This window comes from Pleurodeles waltl, chromosome 1_2, assembly GCF_031143425.1.
Source record: "Pleurodeles waltl isolate 20211129_DDA chromosome 1_2, aPleWal1.hap1.20221129, whole genome shotgun sequence".
In the NCBI taxonomy this organism is placed as follows: Eukaryota; Metazoa; Chordata; class Amphibia; order Caudata; family Salamandridae; genus Pleurodeles; species Pleurodeles waltl.
Window position 1 is genome coordinate 479,593,345 of NC_090437.1, and position 19,178 is coordinate 479,612,522.

Consider the following 19,178-nt stretch of genomic DNA (forward strand, 5'->3'; position numbering starts at 1 on the left):
GGTTGTCTGCCCTAGGTCGGTGTCAGGCGACGCCCAGCCAGCTCTGTATTTGGAGTTGAGAATGATGAATGGGATGCTACCATTGCTGGGCTTTGGTGACGTCAGCAGTGAAGCGGGTGCTGGGGAAGGTTGAGGTTGCTTGACCGGCAGTGCTCAGGATCAGGCAGTGGATCCCTGGGGACCAAATGGAGTAGAGGGCTAACCCACTGGCAGAAGAGCAGCAGGAGTCTCTCCCGCACCTGTGGGACCCGAGGACACGCCAGAAGGGACAGGGTGCCCTAAAATCGCTGTCCTCCCAGAAATTCAGAGTGGCATGGAGACAGCCCAACTTCACCACAAAGCTCAGCCTCAAGAGCAGGTGGCTCACATGTCATCCGAAGACATACGCAGTGAAGTTGAGGACCTCACTGACTTCTTTTTTTCTTGTTGGCCTTACCAACTTTCGAGACGATTTTGAATGTGATAAGGTTTCCCGGGAGCGTCTCTGCAAACAATATTGGGTTCTTCCTCACGACCAAGTCCTGGAGTGTTGTTGAGTCGACCAGCGTCAGGCGGCCAGGAGCTTACGGGACTGCTCCCTCAGTGCCTAGGGAAGCATGGTGCAGAAGTCCTCGCACATCTTGGAGTTGTGGTCATGCTCTAGACACCAGAGGCAAATCAAGTGCAGATCCGTCACTGTCATCTGCCGTTAACAGGATCCACACAGTTCGAAACCTGCTTTCCTGGTGCACATCCCTATCACACCAGAAATCAAAGTCTCAAAAACGTCTTTGACAAAAGTAAAAAAAATGGTCAGTCAAGAAATGACTGGGGTTAGCTCTTCTCTGGATCTGTGCTGGCTGGTGCAAAGCCACTTCCAGCACAGGCGATGCCATGCAGAGCCAAACTACACCACCTACAGGCGCGCAGAGGTACGTCTCTTAAAAAGTTTCTGGATTCAGTCTGATGCCTGGGGAATATTCTAAAGTAAGGAATCTTTGGCAAAAAGTCACTTTCAGATTGAGGAGGGCAATTCTACCACTTCTGCACAACTGGTTGTGATAGTGAGATAGTTGTTAAACTCAAGCTGGAAGATTTCACTCTAGTGCTGGAGCTCAAACCAGTACTGGGGGCTACGAATGGAGGAACAACTGGGAAGGCATGCAGCACAACAGAGGAAGCATGTCACAGCAATAGAGGCGAAGCTGGCTGACTTTGTTTAGGGTAAGTGTAGGAAAATGCCACTGTTGGCATGGTCACCCCCCACTTTTTGCCTAGTGTTGATGCCAGCTTTGATTGGAAGTGTGCTGGGACCCTGCTAACCAGGTCCCAGCACTAGTGTTCTTTCCCTAAAACTGTACCTTTGTTTCCACAATTGGCACTGTCCTGGCACACAGTTAAGTCCCTTGTAAAAGGTACCCTTGGTGCCTATGGCCCTGTGGCCAGGGAAGGTCCCTAAGGGCTGCAGCATGTATTATGCCACCCTCAGTACATGCACACTGCTTTCCAGCTTGTGTGTGCTAGTGGGGAGAAAACACAAAGTCGACATGGCACTCCCCTCAGAGTGCTATGCCCATAAACCACTGCCTGTGGCATAGGTAAATCACCACTCTAGCAGGCCTTACAGCGCTAAGGCAGGGTGCACTATACCACAGGTGAGGGAATACGTGCATGAGCACTATGCCCTTACATGGCTAGCCAAAACCTTAGACATTCTAAGTGCAGGGTAGCCATAAAGAGTAAATGGTCTGGGAGTTTGTCAAACACGAACTCCACAGTTCCATAATGGCTACACTGAAATCTGGGAAGTTTGGTATCAAACATCTCAGCACAATAAATGCACACTGATGCCAGTGTGTGATTTATTGTAAAATGCACCCAGAGGGCATCTTAGAGATGCCCCCTGAATACCAGTCCGACTCCTAGTGTTAGGCTGACCAGTTTCTGCCAGCCTGCCACAACCAGACGAGTTTCTGGCCACATGGGGAGAGTGCCTTTGTCACTCTGTGGCCAGGAACAAAGCCTGTACTGGGTGTAGGTGCTCCTCACCTCCCCCTGCAGGAACTGTAACACCTGGCGGTGAGCCTCAAAGGCTCATGCCTGTTGTTACAGCACCCCAGTGTATCCCAGCTAGTGGAGATGCCCGCCCCTCCGGCCACTGCCCCCACTTTTGGCGGCAAGGCAGGAGAGGATAATGAGAAAAACAAGGAAGAGTCACCTACCAGTCGGGACAGCCTTAAGGTGTCCTGAGCTGAGGTGACCCCTGCCTTTAGAAATCCTCCATATTGAGTTTGGAGGATTCCCCCAATAGGATTAGGGATGTGCCCCCTCCCCTCAGGTAGGAGGCACAAAGAGGGTGTAGCCACTCTCCAGGACAGTAGCCATTGGCTACTGCCCTCCAGACCTAAACCCACCCATAAATTTAGTATTTAGGGGCGACCCTGAACCCAGGAAATCAGATTCCTGCAACCTACACAAAGAAGAAGGACTGCTGACCTTAAAGCCCTGCAGAGATGACAACCACAACCGACTTGGCCCCAGCCCTACCGGCCTGTCTCCAGACTCAAAAAACCTGCACAGCGATGCATCCGACAGGGACCAGCGACCTCTGAGGACTCAGAGGACTGCCCTGAAACCGAAGGACCAATAAATTCCTGAGAACAGCGGCACTGTTCACCAACAGCAACATCTTTGCAACAAAGAAGCAACTTTTAAAGAACTCACTCTTCCCGCCGGAAGCGCAAGACTTCACACTCTGCACCCGACGCCCCCGGCTCTAGCTCCAGAGAACCAACACTGCAGAGAGGACTCCCAGGCGACTGCGACCTCGTGAGTAACCTGAGATGACCCCCCTGCACCCTCCAAGCGATGCCTATACAGGGAGTGCAGAATTATTAGGCAAGTTGTATTTTTGAGGATTAATTTTATTATTGAACAACAACCATGTTCTCAATGAACCCAAAAAACTCATTAATATCAAAGCTGAATATTTTTGGAAGTAGTTTTTAGTTTGTTTTTAGTTTTAGCTATGTTAGGGGGATATCTGTGTGTGCAGGTGACTATTACTGTGCATAATTATTAGGCAACTTAACAAAAAACACATATATACCCATTTCAATTATTTATTATTACCAGTGAAACCAATATAACATCTCAACATTCACAAATATACATTTCTGACATTGAAAAACAAAACAAAAACAAATCAGTGACCAATATAGCCACCTTTCTTTGCAAGGACACTCAAAAGCCTGCCATCCATGGATTCTGTCAGTGTTTTGATCTGTTCACCATCAACATTGCGTGCAGCAGCAACCACAGCCTCCCAGACACTGTTCAGAGAGGTGTACTGTTTTCCCTCCTTGTAAATCTCACATTTGATGATGGACCACAGGTTCTCAATGGGGTTCAGATCAGGTGAACAAGGAGGCCATGTCATTAGATCTCCTTCTTTTATACCCTTTCTTGCCAGCCACGCTGTGGAGTACTTGGACGCGTGTGATGGAGCATTGTCCTGCATGAGAATCATGTTTTTCTTGAAGGATGCAGACTTCTTCCTGTACCACTGCTTGAAGAAGGTGTCTTCCAGGAACTGGCAGTAGGACTGGGAGTTGAGCTTGACTCTATCCTCAACCCGAAAAGGCCCCACAAACTCATCTTTGATGATACCAGCCCAAACCAGTACTCCACCTCCACCTTGCTGGCGTCTGAGTCGGACTGGAGCTCTCTGCCCTTTACCAATCCAGCCACGGGCCCATCCATCTGGCCCATCAAGACTCACTCTCATTTCATCAGTCCATAAAACCTTAGAAAAATCAGTCTTGAGATATTTCTTGGCCCAGTCTTGACGTTTCAGCTTGTGTGTCTTGTTCAGTGGTGGTCGTCTTTCAGCCTTTCTTACCTTGGCCATGTCTCTGAGTATTGCACACCTTGTGCTTTTGGGCACTCCAGTGATGTTGCAGCTCTGAAATATGGCCAAACTGGTGGCAAGTGGCATCGTGGCAGCTGCACGCTTGACTTTTCTCAGTTCATGGGCAGTTATTTTGCGCCTTGGTTTTTCCACACGCTTCTTGCGACCCTGTTGACTATTTTGAATGAAACGCTTGATTATTCGATGATCACGCTTCAGAAGCTTTGCAATTTTAAGAGTGCTGCATCCCTCTGCAAGATATCTCACTATTTTTGACTTTTCTGAGCCTGTCAAGTCCTTCTTTTGACCCATTTTGCCAAAGGAAAGGAAGTTGCCTAATAATTATGCACACCTGATATAGGGTGTTGATGTCATTAGACCACACCCCTTCTCATTACAGAGATGCACATCACCTAATATGCTTAATTGGTAGTAGGCTTTCGAGCCTATACAGCTTGGAGTAAGACAACATGCATAAAGAGGATGATGTGGTCAAAATACTCATTTGCCTAATAATTCTGCACTCCCTGTAGAGAGGATCCAGAGGCTCCTCCTGACCGCGACTGCCTTGTAACAAAGTACCCGATGCCTGGACCAAGCACTGCACCCGCAGCCCCCAGGACCGAAAGGAACCAACCTCCAGTGCAGGAGTGACCAGCAGGCAGCCCTCTTCCTAGCCCAGTCGGTGGCTGGCCCGAGAAGGCCCCCTGTGCCCTGCCTGAAGCGCCTAAGTGACCCCCGGGTCCCTCATTGCTTCCTATAGCAAACCTGACGATAACTTTGCACACTGCACCCAGCGCCCCTGTGCCTTTGAGGGTGTGTTTTGTGTGCTTGTTTGTGTCCCCCTAGTGCTCTACAAAACCCCCCTGGTCTGCTCCCCGAGGACACAGGTACTTACCTGCCAGCAGACTGGAACCAGAGCACCCCTGTTCTCCATAGGCGCCTATGTGTTTTGGGCCCTCATTTGACCTCTGCATCTGACCGGCCCTGTGTTGCTGGTGCGTTGACTTTGGGGTTGCCTTGAACCCCCAACGGTGGGCTGCCTATGCCCAGGAAACTGAACTTGTAAGTGCTTTACTTACCCCAGAAACTTAACCATACTTACCTTCCCCAGGAACTGTTGATTTGTGCAGTGTCCACTTTTAAAATACCTTATTGCTATTTTAACCTATACTATGTATGTTACTGCTCTAATTCAAAGTTCCTTACTTACCTTAGTGGAGTACCTTGCATTTTATGTACTTACTTCAAATCTTGAATCTTGTGGTTCTAAATAAATTAAGAAAATATATTTTTCTATATAAAAACTATTGGCCTGGAGTTAGGTCTTTGAGTGTGTGTTCCTTATTTATTGCCTGTGTGTGTACAACAAATCCTTAACACTACCCTCTGATAAGCCTACTGCTCGACCACACTACCACAAAACAGAGCATTAGAATTATCTAATTTTGCCACTATCAACCTCTAAGGGGAACCCTTGGACTCTGTGCACACTATCTCTCACTTTGAGATAGTATATACAGAGTCAACTTCCTACAATAAGCAATAGTGACCCTAGGGGGAGCACAAACCATGTATTAAAAGAAAATGGAATGCAAACAAGGTACCCCGACCTAGGTAAGTATAATGTGTAGAGGGGAGCTGGGAGTACTAGAAAACCACAACGGTAAGTAACACAGTACCCCCCAGCGACCAGGAATGCAGGAGTAAATCACTGGATTTCCTCCAAACCACCCAAAAGGAGGAAAAGGAGAAAAAGACACGCAGAAGACTGCAAGAAAACCAGAGGTGGATTCCTGAAGAACGAAGACTTGTAGAGGGAGGGTACCAAGTCCATGAGTCACAGTGGAGTCGAGGAGGAGTAGGAGGTACTACCCACCCAGTTGTGGATGCAGGTGTTGGTCGACAGTCCTGAAGAACAGGACAGCACTGCAACCCAGGAGCCAGAGCCTGATGGATGCAGATGTCCCACACCAGAAGGAAGCTTGCACACGGGTGTCAGTGCAGGATTTCTACCAATAAGCTGTGACAAAGGCAAACTCGTGGTTAGTGGAAAAGAGGTGCTGCAGGTGACCAGCAAGACCCAGGAAGACTCAACCGAGGAGGGAAAGTCACAGGGGACCCTTAGCATCGCAGAGAGTCCACAGGAGCAGAGGCAGCACCCACAGGAGTCCCATAGGCTGGGGACACAGTAGTCGCAGAAGGAGTCCGCAGAGCACTACAAAAGTGGATCCCACGCCGCAGGCTGCACTTTGCAGGATTGAGTGCTGGGGGCTGGAGCTACACGTCTCCTGAAGATCCCTTGGAGGAGATGCAAACAAGCCTCGGCAGCTGCAAGAGACGCGGTGCACAGGAATACTGTCCTGCATAGGGGAGGCAAAGGCTTACCTCCACCAAAGTTGGATAGCTGGCAGAGAGGACCAAGAGTACTACTCCAGACCGCCACCTGTGATGCAGGAACCACGCAGCTCGTCACTTGCTGTAGGTGCCTGCAACTGCAGTGGAGTGACTCCTTCGCTCCAAGGGAGGATCCTCCTTCTTCTTGTGCAGGCTGCAGAGTTGTAGTCTTCTGAGGCTGCACGGCGAGGAAATTGTTCCAAAGCTGGCAGGAGCCCTGGAAACAATGTCGCTTAAGAGTCCTTTCTTCTTGGAAGCAGTTTGTCAGGTCCTGGAGGTTCCTGTCGCAGTTCAGGAGGCCAGAAGTGAAAGTGAAGGTTGCAGAGGAGTCTGGCTGGAGTCTTGCAAACCGAATCTGATGACCCTCCCCAGAGGAAGACCCTTTACAGCCCAAAGAGGGGTCTTGGTCACCTAACCAGGTAATTACCTATCAGAGGGTGCCTCTGACCTCACCTGCCTAGCCTGGCCACTTAGATGCTCCCAGAGTTCCCCGCCAACCTTGGAATCAAGATGGGAGAATCCAGGGACCCTCTGAAGGAGCTCTGAGCATCACCCCTGGGGTGGTGACGGACAGGGACATTGTCCAGTTTCGCGCCAGAGCAGGAACTGGGGGTCCCTGAACTGGTGTGGACTAGTTTATGCACAGAGGGCACCAAATGTGCCCTTCAAAGCAAAACCAGTGGCTGGAGAGGCTACTACTCCCAAGCCAGTCACACCTAGTTCCAAAGGAAGAGGGTGTTACCTCATTCTCCCAAAGGAAATCCTTTGTTCTGCCTACCTGGGCTTGATCAGATCAGGCAGCAGGAGGGCAGAAACCTGTCTGAGAGGTGGCAGCAGCTGGGCTGCCCTGAAAACCCGGTAAGACTGGTGGTAGCAAAGCTGGGAGTACTCTACGGAGCCCCTAGAGTGCAATGAATCATACTTCCAATACTTGCAACAGTATTGGGGTATGATTCTGACATGTTTGATACCAAACATGCCCAGGTTCAGAGTTACCATTATGTAGTTGGCTATAGGTAGTGACCTATGACCAGTACACGCGTAAAATGGCGTCTCCACACTCACAAAGTTCAGGAAAATGGGGCTAGAGTTCGTGGGGGCACCTCTGCAACTGCAGGAGTGCCCTCACACACAGGTTCCTGCACCCTGCCCTCTGGGCTGAGAGGGGCTACCATAGGGGTGACTTACAGTGACCTGTAGTGAAAACTGGGTGCATGTACCCGGTTCACGCAGACTGCAATGGCAGACCTGCAGAACTCTTTGCATGGGCTCCCTATGGGTGGCAAAATAACTGCTGCAGCCCATAGGGATCCCCTGGAACCCCAATGCCCTGGGTACCTAGGTACCATATACTAGGGACTTACATGGGGGCAACAGTATGCCAATTGTGGGGATAAAAAGTTACCTGCAACCAAATTTAAAGGAGAGCGTATAATCACTGGGGTCCTGGTTAGCAGGATTCCAGTGAACACTGTCAAACACACTGACAACCAGGCCAAAAGTGTGGGTAACCAAGCTATAAAAAGGCTACTTTCCTACACCCGAAGATTTGAACAGTGAGAGTCTTTATGCACTAAAAGTGAAATGGGTGGGACTAACAAGGAAATCCATCTGTACTATTCTCGGATAATTTAAAGGTGACACAAATTTCTAAGATCATTCTGCCACCTTTACAAGCTCACTTAAATGTCGCCGTATTAAATCGCTTTGAGCCATTGAGTGCTATAATTGACACCCGAAGGACGCTAATTCTTGCAAGAAAAAGACTTTCTAGGTTAAGAAGTAGTACAAGAAGCACCATTACTACAGGGAGTGGTGGGCTCTTTAAGCTCCCTATATGAAGGCCTTATTCCAACGTCAATTACAGCAAAGATTAACGATCCAGCATGACTGAAATTTCTAGCATTGATCAGCTGGAACATTGCGGGCGTCCGGTCTAAATTAAATAACTCGGACTGGCCAAGTTTCATGGCATCCGATTACATTATTTGTATTCAGTGTACTAGGTTGACTGAACCTTATTATCTGGACGGATATCTAGCCCTACATCAACCAGCTATTCAGTCTTCAGCAGGAAGGGGACCTTGCTATCCTTATTTCCCTTAAATTAGCAATGACAAAGGCAACACTAAAGTGGTCTTCACCCTTTTTCATGATTGCTCTGAAATCCCTTCAGGGGAGGAAAGATATTTTATAATAATTTTTATAACAATGTAAATCATGGTTGTATAAACAAAGCGTTTGAGGATGCAATGGATTTCCTGGATTCCTCTTCATGGTAATGAGGTAATCATGCTTTAGGCGGGGGATTTTAACATGCCACTATGCCAAATGGAGGATTCAAATTTGTGTAGCTTCCTGAATGAACTCATAGAATGTGAGACACATTTCAGACATTCAGAATTCACTTTTATAAGTAAATATGATCTTTTATTCTCTCTCGAGGCAGTGTCTCAAGATGATTATAAAACCCCCACTTTTATAGTGAACGCTTCAGAGAGCATCATGGTTTTTATTCTTATTAGCTCAGACCTCACACTGTGCTAGTGATCACAATCCTTTGAGCATTAATTTAAGATATCATATTAAATCATGCTCGAAGAACAGAGATGGGGGTGGAAATATTGCCTTCGATAAAAATGCAGGCATGAGAATTAAATGGGAGAAGGTGGATCAAGTCAAGTTTAATCAGGAAATTATTGAAGAAAATTTGAAATCTGTTTTTGTTTGCTTAGCACAGTCATCAAATCGCATGCTTGTAGTTCGGGAATATGAGCAGATATGTGGGGCTATAAAAACAGCAGTGCCAGTACACCGTTGGTTTAATGCCGTCTAATCGGCTGCACACAAACACTTAAAATAAGCACTATATGTAACCCCTTGTTCCTGTGAAGAAGACACCAGTATAAGGTCACATAAGAAGAAAGGAAATCTGACATTACAGATAAGGCATGGGAAAACCTCCTAGCAGCCACTTCATTGAGGGATACCACTTACTTCTGGGGGGGAGTAACATTCCAACTTCTTGGAAACCGGCCATAATAGTCCCAATTTTTTAAAAAAGGAGACAACCAAAATCCAACTTGTTATAGACCAATTTCTCTTATTAACAACTACACAAATAATAAGACAAGTGATTCTTTCACGCCGGGAGGAGTGGGCAGTGGAAGAAAAGATCCATTCCACGATACAGTTTGGTTTTATACTAGGTTTAAGTGCTGTGGACCAAGCTTTAAATTTGGATATTATTAATAGCAACTATGTGTTAGCTAAAAAAGGAGTCATTCACATGGCTTTTATTCACTTCTCAAGTACATTCGATTTGGTAAACAGGGAGAAGCTTTGGGACATAATGGAGTCAATGGGTATTGATTCAAAATTACTGAATTTAATAGAACGTTTATCTGTGGATCAGAAAGTTACGGTACCATATGGTCCAGATGGTGAGAGAACATCCCTAATTCCTTCAAGGCGCGGGGTAAGACAGGGATGCATTTAAGCCCCTTATATATTTTTAATCTATATAAATGGAATATTCGATTACTTTCTTAGGCATGGGAGGGACCTTTCAAGTGTGAGAGGAAGGTTGTTACCAATTCTCCTGTATGCAGAGCATGTGGTGTTGAGCTCCCGCACGGCAAATAGCCTTCAAGGCCTTTTAGATCTTTTTTAAGTCTTCATGCAGGATCTAGATTTAAAAGTGAATTTTGCCAAATCTTATATTATGACAAGTGGTCCCCCCGAACACTAATTCAAGACAGTTTAAAATGGGTGGGACAGTCCTTAAAAAGGTGAAGAACTTCTGTTACTTAGGCTTGTTTTTGAGTTCCTCGCTGTTATGGAAATTCCATCTTAATGTCAAAATCCCAACAATTTGAAAGGAATATAGAGACGATTTTTGGATTTTCCCATAAATTAGGCCACAAACGGTATCTCAGATGGTAACACTTTATAAATCTAAATGCATAAGGGCAGCTATGTATGGGGCAGGAGTATGGGGATATTGTAAAGTAGATTTACTACAACAAATAATTGCAAATAAATTCACACGTAAATTGCCGATTGTACCTAAGAACATGGCTAACATCATTGGTCACAAGGAATTAGGTCTTCAGTACCCAGAGGAACAGATTGGTGTTTCCCCATTTCCCCTCTGGATAAAATGGAGAAACCCAGAAGCCAGTTTGGTGCGAGACTGCCTGATTGATTATATAAATTTGGTTAGCACAAATGGTTGCCTCTGTTGAAGCCATTATGGTGGTTTGAATTCTGACAGCAATACTGCCTATCCTTTGATTTGTACTGTTGTTTGGAACATGTTTCTGTTACTCTTATCCAACAGTCTTTAGTGTTTCTGCCTCCCTTTTCGTCCCGAAAATCTCATCTTTGGTATGTTGTCTGATGAATGATGTAGCTGAAACAGGTACATTTACAATCTTTAATTGAGCCTCATGTTTTAAAGATGACAAATGGAGCCATGATGATAGTTTCAAAGAAATTCCATGACAATATGCTGTTGTTGAGAGCTCAACGATTGATTAGAGATTAAAGAGCCTTCTTGAAAAATCCTGTCTATAAGATGGTAAATCTCTCTGTGATATCCTCCCAGGAGGGCTGCTGCATTGTCATTCTTTAGATGAGTGGAAGCTGTGCGGCCTATCTTTTTTCCTGTGGTGTCCATTCTATTGTGCTCTTTGTCACGTGGATTCTGGAGCGGAGGCAGGCTTCAGTCTGTCTGCTGTAACTATGATAGAGCCAGATTTTGGGTCAATTTTTAGAAAATCAGGGTCTTGTTGAGACGGCTTGTATGTTTTTTTTTCTTCAGAATTTGTGGAGTAGCAGCCTTAACAGTTGGCAGATTAGAAACTTATATTTTAAAATTTCAAACAGGCTTGGTACAAGAAGCAAAAGAGTTCTCAGAGCTGCCCTTGGTTGAATAGTTTCAAGAATAACAGACACTGTCTGAGGAGTATCTAGAGTGATCTTTCATTTGTTGCCCTGCTTTTTCAAGAATCTTGAAATGTAAGAAAACCATCCACAGGTGAAACTCTAGATGGTCTCAATGCTGGCGATGTTGGAGTACAGGTGTAATGAGAAGAATCAGTGTACTGTGACCTTCATGTAGATCAAGAATAAGAGCTATCAGTTCTTTTTGAGTCTAGGTGGTGTTGATTGAATTGGTGATGGAGGCTTCCATTTCCTTATTTTCTAAATGTTACCTTCAATACCCTAATAACTGGTGAAAGAACGAAGGATTCCAGGTGCATTTGAAAGAGATTTTACTGTGCTCGAAGGATGAAGTGGTGTTGTGTCATCCATTTGTAAAACTTATTCACAGGACTCCTGAGATGCTGAGGAGCAAGCAGAAGGTGACCCAAATCCCCCTGGGTAAGAAGATAGCACTACTTGAGATATACTTGAAGTCAAGGGAGAAGGATTTGACATCGTACAGGACTTTTATTAACCATCAACACTCGGCAGCGGTGAGCGGGAAAGTGCCTCTGTGATGTTGAGATTTACAACTGACTCGAAGTCAAGATCGAATGTTTCGACAATGAGTGATGATGGCGATGTTTTTTGATGTTGATGCTTTCCCTTGATGGAGAATGTTGACACTGATCCCCTCGACAGTGACAATGCAGTTCTTGACTATCAGTGGCGATGTGAATGACACTGTGGTCGATGTATTGAAGACTATCTTGTCTGAAGATCTCCCTCTGTCTGTCTTTTCCAGATTGAGGACACTAACATAGGAAGAACCAGACGCAGATATTTCCAGTCTTCTTCTCCTTGTTTCTTCTTGTGCGTTTATTATCTATATCAGACCTCCTAATCTGATTCTTTCTCCAACTTTTTCTTGCAATTGTCATCTTTTTACCTGATAAGATAGAGACAGGTATACTACAAAGTACTCTGTGTGACAGGTGCTGCCTTCTTCCATTGACTTGAAGGCCAGTTGGTAAAAAGGAAAGTCATTGAGACTGAAAATAAATGACAGTGTCAGGAAAACATAATTTTACTCAACAGTATCGGTGTTAAGATGTGAAGTAAAAATGTTCCAATAACCTTCCTGTTGATAAAACTGTTTTCTGAAGTATGAAAAACCTGAGAGGTGTTCAGAGATCGTGACCGAAGGAGCCATAAAACAAGAACTGACTCTCAAAGCCAACTGCCAGTACAAGATACTGTGGGTAGGGGTTCCTGTCAGGTCCTTATGGAACAGGCTTTATTTTCACCCTTTCTCAATGTAACCCTATTAGGCTGCATTTTCTCTTCATGCTTTTTTGTGTTGAATTTTGTTTTTTTCATGACAGATGAAGTAACCTCATTAAATCAATAATTATTTCAACATTTCCAGCATTCAGAAAGAAATGACATCTCTGACAGTCTAACATTGAAATTGACTTGGATTTAGGGCATTCTACTATGTTAATGTCATTAAGGACATTATATTAAAAGGTGTTCCGGGGTCCGCGCAGGCAGCTGGGAATTATTCAGCATTTATGACTATCAATGAAGATCCTAAATTGCAGAAGTAAGATTTTCTGGGATTATTCACATGGAAATAGATGTTCAATGTTAAAAAGTAATTATTACTGAAGATCCTGTGATGGACAACTTTGTTCTTCAATGGTCAAAAGTAGGCAAGCAGAAGGGACAGCACCTTTGGTAGGGTGTAGTTCGGCAGCACAAACCTGGATGAAAAGGAAGGTATGGGGGCATGCAAATAACACATCAGTTCATAAAGCTGCTCCTTGACTTTAGCTTAATTATTGCATGCTAATAACTGTCCCTGCCCACTGGTGGGGGAAATTAAGGCCTGAAAAGTGAACTTTGTCTTCTATGCTGTCACATCTTTACAATAATCTGGACTGAAGGGAGGGCAATGCAGTAACTGTTTGCAAGGATGACCATGGATCAATATTCATGCAGACTAGCCATGAAAACAAGTATGACTGACAATTTGGCCAGGTAGAGCATCTCACTCCCTGATTCGATAATTTGTATTTAATTTTAAGGGATGAAGTTTTCTTGAACAACTGTCTGGCCTCTTTCCCCACAGCAGTTACCCATGTGGGAAACTATAAACAGATAATGGAAGCTCCTCATGTAACATGTGCAAAAGGAAGTATAGCAGTACAGCTTACTTACCCAAAGATGCTAAATCAGAATACTGAGAGCTTAACAAGAACAGATCAACGGCAGTTTGCTGACCCGAACAATCTAGTGCCAGCTTTTTATAAAAATCTGTTGCTGGACCCAAATGCTGGACAAACTAGGAAAAGCAAAAAGGAAAACAATCTAAATATTCTGAAACGGCAAAGATTTTGTAAAATACGATATATAATATGAAACACAAAAGATATTACTGGTGATTTGGACACTTTTACATGAATGAATCACTGTTTTAAATAACTCTAGAAATAAACAGTTAAACTGTACCACATAATGGGCCAGATGTAGGAATATTACAATTTGCGAGTTGCAAATTGCGAGTCAGAGGGACTCGCAATTTGCGAGTCGCAAATTGGAATGTAGGATGGTGTCCCTGACACCATCTGCGACTCGCAAGGGGGTCGCAAAGGCCCACCTTATTAATATTCATGATGTGGGTCGCAATTTGCGACCCCCTTTCGAGTGGCGGCATTCACAGGTATGGTGGCCTGCAGCGGACAGCAGACCACCATGTCTGTGACTGCTTTTTAATAAAGCAGTTTTTTTTTTTTTTTTGTAATGCAGCCCGTTTTCCTTAAAGGAAAACGAGATGCATTATAAAAACGAAAAATGAAACGTTTTTGTTTCATTTTTTTCAGAGCAGGCAGTGGTCCTTAGGACAACTCCCTGCTCTGAAAAAATGTTTGCAGTTCCATTCACAAAGGAATGGGTTACTACCCAATTCAAATGGGTGCAAACTGCGATTGGTTTGCGACCGCATTCGCGGTCACAAAGCAATCTGGCATTGCACTGCGACTCACAATCAGGAAGGGGACTCCCTTTCCGAATTGCGAGCCGCAAACCCGTTTTGCGATTCGGTAACCAGGTTACCGAATTGCAAAACGGGTTTTGTGCATTGCATAGTGCAGTTTGCAAGTCGCAAACAGCGAAAATTGCAGTTTGCGACGTGCAAACTGTTTCCTACATCTGGCCCTTAATTTTTATACTATGGCCTTCCAAAAGTGGCTGAATTGCCTCCACCTCAGTCATGAAAAAAAGAAGTCAGATCAAAAAATTGGACGTCTCTTTAAATGGTAATGTGGCTAGAAGGATGCTGAGGAACAGTTATTTTCTCCCTTTCCCAATTACTCAGTATCCTGGTTTCTCAACCTTAAAAAGCAGTCAGAAAGAAGAGGATATGCCCACCCACAGAGAACCCCAAAACAGTGTACAGAACCTACTGAACAAAGCAAGACATTAAAGACAAAATCCTTCCAGAACATTATGAGAGAACATTATGAAAGGTGGCACAGGATGTTCCGAAAATAGGCAAAAAGCCACTGGTACTGCAATGGCTGTGGTAGAAAGAGCATGAAAGAGCACCCACTACCTCCTTCCTCCACCCCTTTATCGCCAAACAAATGTTAACTCATAAATACCATGTTCTTTCTCAAAAATTATCTAGATATTTTTAATACCTACCTCTCAGAAAACAATCTATTTTCCTCCTCATGGACACCTGGATGATGAGCTCTTCAGGACCGGACAATGTTGAGCTCTCCCAAAAAGGTAAACTATATGCAATCTAGACAGCCAACACTGTCCAGGGGAAGAAATCGCCATCTCCTATTCCACGTACCTTACTTGTTCCATCTCCCAATATCTTTACTAGCCATTTCAGAAGACTGCCAATACTCGATAAAAAACAATGATTCGTTTTCTATGGCAGGCATCCTGATATTTCATCCAGATGGCCCTACTGACAATTTTATTCATGCTTTTGCAGATTACGGTACTTACCTTTCTTGAAATACGCCAATTTTACCATCCTTTCACATTCATTTTGGTGTTTAGGACTCCTCAATAAACAAATCTCTTATCTTCACTTTACAGACTCTTGGCCTTGACTTAAAGTTAAGGTAGCTCACACACAAAGTAGGCCAAAGTAGAATCATATACTCACTAATACCCATTTGCATCAGGTATCCTACCCTACCCCCATTCTTTGGTCTCATCATTTTGCTGTCCCATTTAAGCTCAATTTTCCAACAATTAAAAAACACAAGAGCCACAACAGCAGTTGGAGTAGATCATAGTCTACAATAAAATCTATTTATTTTCCTCTGAGTTAACTCCCTACAACAATAATGGGAGCTCTGGTATTGATACTCAAGCTTCTAATTGTTAAACATATGTACAAAGCTACACTAAACAAATAATCACAAACTCCTCTGGAGCGCCCGAGTGGCTTATCTCGCCAATAAAACAAACCACAGACAACTTAAAGAGAGATTTGCAATAGCTTGCTCTTTTACTGATACCAACCACCACGTTTCAGATTACCCCTTGCTCTCAGAAGCTGTGTAACGAACCAGCTGTTTTTTAACACTAAAATTGCTAATCACTATTCGCAATTCTCCTCTTCTTCTGGCTCTAACCGGGAAACCATTTCAAGTATCCCCTCTCACAGTTTTCTAGATTTCCCTCTCCCTAATCATTCAGGAAACAATGAATATCATAATCTCCTATCAATTAGGTTCTCATAAAGATCCATGCTCCCTGCATCATCAACCTGGCCTGAGACACAATTGCTCCAATGCTTACTGATATCTTAAACTTTATTAGTGCTTCCACATTGGCTTTCATGAAATTGAAAAATACCACACTTTTGCTATTACCTGAAAAACTCCCAATGCCATCCCTTCAACACTAAGAAAATATTGCCATATTTCTTTTTAACAAATCTGACTAAATTGTGGAAATAAACATATTTGTGCAAATCTTATGATGTATGCAAACCCTTATCAGCTGATAAATGGATTGCAATTTGCCTTTCGCGCAATCCAAAGCAGAGAATCGGCTGTCTTGGCAGTCGCAGAGGATTCGAAGGTGCTCTGAGATGGGGGTCTCTCTGCAGAATTAATCTTCCTCGATCTGTCAGCCACATTTGACTCAGTTTCCCATCTCATTTAGGTTGCTAAACTAAACAATCTGGGTATTGGGAGAGGGCAAGCAAATGCCTGGAATCTATCCTTTCAAACAAAACCCAGGTGGTGTCTCTTCCACCATATACTTTGAAAGTTACAAGGTGGCCCGCAGGGCTCTTCCCTAAGCCTAAACTCACTTAATATAGATGTCACCCTGTTTTGTCTGTTTAGTCAAATCTTTTGGCTTCAAACACAGATGACACTCAGTTGATCATCTCCAACTGTAACTGTACATCCACTTGTCTGGCCTTCCACAAATGCCTTACGGTAGTAGTTTTGTGGATGAACATCTGCTTAAAGCTGAAAAGCGACAAATTCAAAATTTTAATTTTCAGAAAATTAACATCAGTCTGGTCAGACTCTTGGTGGCTAGTGGAATTGGGACCTGCTGCCCAGCCCACCAAAGTAGTCAGGAATTTGGGCATTAAGTTTGAGACTCACCTTTTCTTTGACATTCAAATATGATGTATAGCTGTCTCCTCTTTTTGTCTCACTCATAATGTTTAGGAAGGTGCTTTCAATGCTCCATGAAACTTACAGGAAAACTGTGGACCTCATCTTAATTAGGTCTAATCTATTCTACGGTAAATCACTATATCTGGGCATTTCTAAAGTCAGAATGCTCAAACTCCAAAGAAACCAATAAGTGCTGCTTATTTAGTTCTTCAGTTAGATTTGCGTTGCCCCACATCAATCCTCTTGAAAAATTGGTTACCAGTACAAAAAAAGGATGCTTGTTCAAAGCAGCCTGCCTGGTATTCCTCATCCTCAACAGCATAGGGCCAAAATATCTCCATTATTTTCTTTGGCCTTACATCCTCAGAAGGCGGCTTAGATCATCCTCAGTTAAGCAGATCTGTACTCCCTTCCAAAAAGTACTTCTGCTCTGTTGACACATCTTTCGATTTTCACACATCCAGGTTCTGGAACTCTCTTACTCTCAAGCTCTTTTCAATCCCATAAGAATTTGTTTCGAGATATAAACTTAAAACTCTGCTCTTTAAATAACAGCCTATTTTGTGTTCTCTCAGCCTGTCAAGTCTTGACTTCCCAGCGTACCAGGATTCACTACTTCAGGGCTTTACAAAAACACATATAATGCATGCCATAACTCGTGCCACCCTGCCAACTGCCGCCATCAACTCTTGCTTGATTACAGTTTTTCCAGTGGTATTTGGAAATGTTTTTTTTGTGCATGGCTGATATAATGAGTTATGGCATACTCTGTCTGCATTGTTTACCATAACTGTAATTTCAGGGATTTTGTATGTTTGTGGCAGAATCATGACTCAATTTCTAACTGCGTTTTTTTTTAGTGAACTTCCAGGTTATATTTTACAATGGACTTTATTCCCAACCCGATTAGGCCATTCTGGAGCAATCAGGATAATTCGGGTCCTGGATCTGAATAGTTTGTTGATTACTGTCAGAATCAGCGGAATTAGGGAAAATGTGTGAAGAAATTTCCCTGGCCAGTCTGTCAAAAAGGCATTTCCCTTTGACCCTGGTCAGGAAAACCTGGACATGTAGTTTAGGCATTTTCTTGTTGATTTGGTCTGCAAACAAGTCGATTTGCGGATGACCCCATTCTCAAAAGATGTCTTTGCCAACGTTGTTATGAAGAATCCAGTTATGATTTTTGGTGAAGTTGCAACTAAGAGTCCGCTTGACTGTTTTGGACTCCTGGCAGGTGAATGGCCGACATAGTTAAGTTCCTGGCTATTAGCCACTTCCAAATGGCTTGTGCCTCTAGAGATAGGGGATGAGAACGAGTCCCCCTTGTTTGTTTAAGTAATACATCGTGGTCATGCCGTCTGTTTGGACCAGGTGAGAACTTGTCTTTTGACAAGTTACTTACCTTCGGTAACACCTTAACTGGTAGAGGCAATATCTAGTTGCAGACTTTTTACCTTTTATTCCTTACCTTAGAATTTCCCCTAGCTACCAGTCTGCATCCGGGGATTCTTCTCGAGCAATACCCCTGCATGCCGTTAGGTGGTGTCAATCGGCTCCTTATCTGTTCTTGGGGTCATCCATGCTGGATATGATGTCATGGGTCCTATATAGGCGACACCCTGGCGAGATGCCATCAGTTTCTTTTCACAACTTTCCACGCCAGAAGCGCAGAGCCAAAAATAACAATGACCATTGGTGCATCAAAACTAAGGCCCTGAAAGGGGAGTCCTTGTCCCTAGAAGTCAGTTCGCAGAGCGGGGAGGATAGATGGGTCGGTAAGGAATCTGCAACTAGATATTATCTCTACCAGATAAGTCGTTACCGAAAGTAAGTAACTTGTTCATCTGGTACAGACATCGAGTTGCAGGTTCCTTACCTTAGAATCAATACCTAAGCAATACCATCTCCAAAGGAGGGTCTGCGAACTAAGATCATATTAGAAAGTCCTGCAGGACCGAGCGGGCAAAGTGCTCATCTCTACGGATATGACTGTCCAGGCAGTAGTGTTTGGTAAACGTGTGCAAAGAAGCCTACATCACCGCCTGCCAGATATCAAGCACTGGAACTCTGCCCGCTAACGCAGTGGTCGCAGCTTTAGCTCTCCACAGGGTGATGCTTCTTAGCCAATGAGTATCAAATTTTTAAGCAGAGGACAACCCATTTGGAGATAGTCCGCTTCTGCACTGCCCAACCTTTCTTCGCACCCACATAACCGACAAAGAGTCAATCATTCACCAGAACTCTTTTGTATGATCAAGGTCCAACACCAATGTTTATTTTGGGTCTAGGTGGAG

At 44.2% G+C, this 19,178-nt stretch overlaps 1 protein-coding gene across 4 annotated transcripts in view; it reads right to left on the reverse strand.

The window, feature by feature from the left end:
• SEC24B (SEC24 homolog B, COPII coat complex component) overlaps positions 1 to 19,178 on the reverse strand; it is a 667,989-nt gene that overhangs the window by 297,115 nt on the left and 351,696 nt on the right. For all 4 annotated transcript variants that reach the window (XM_069241169.1, XM_069241160.1, XM_069241150.1 and 1 more), the window contains exon 15: positions 13,439 to 13,562. In XM_069241169.1, the coding sequence (XP_069097270.1) occupies positions 13,439 to 13,562 (124 nt within the window). The remainder of the gene's footprint in view (positions 1 to 13,438; positions 13,563 to 19,178) is intronic.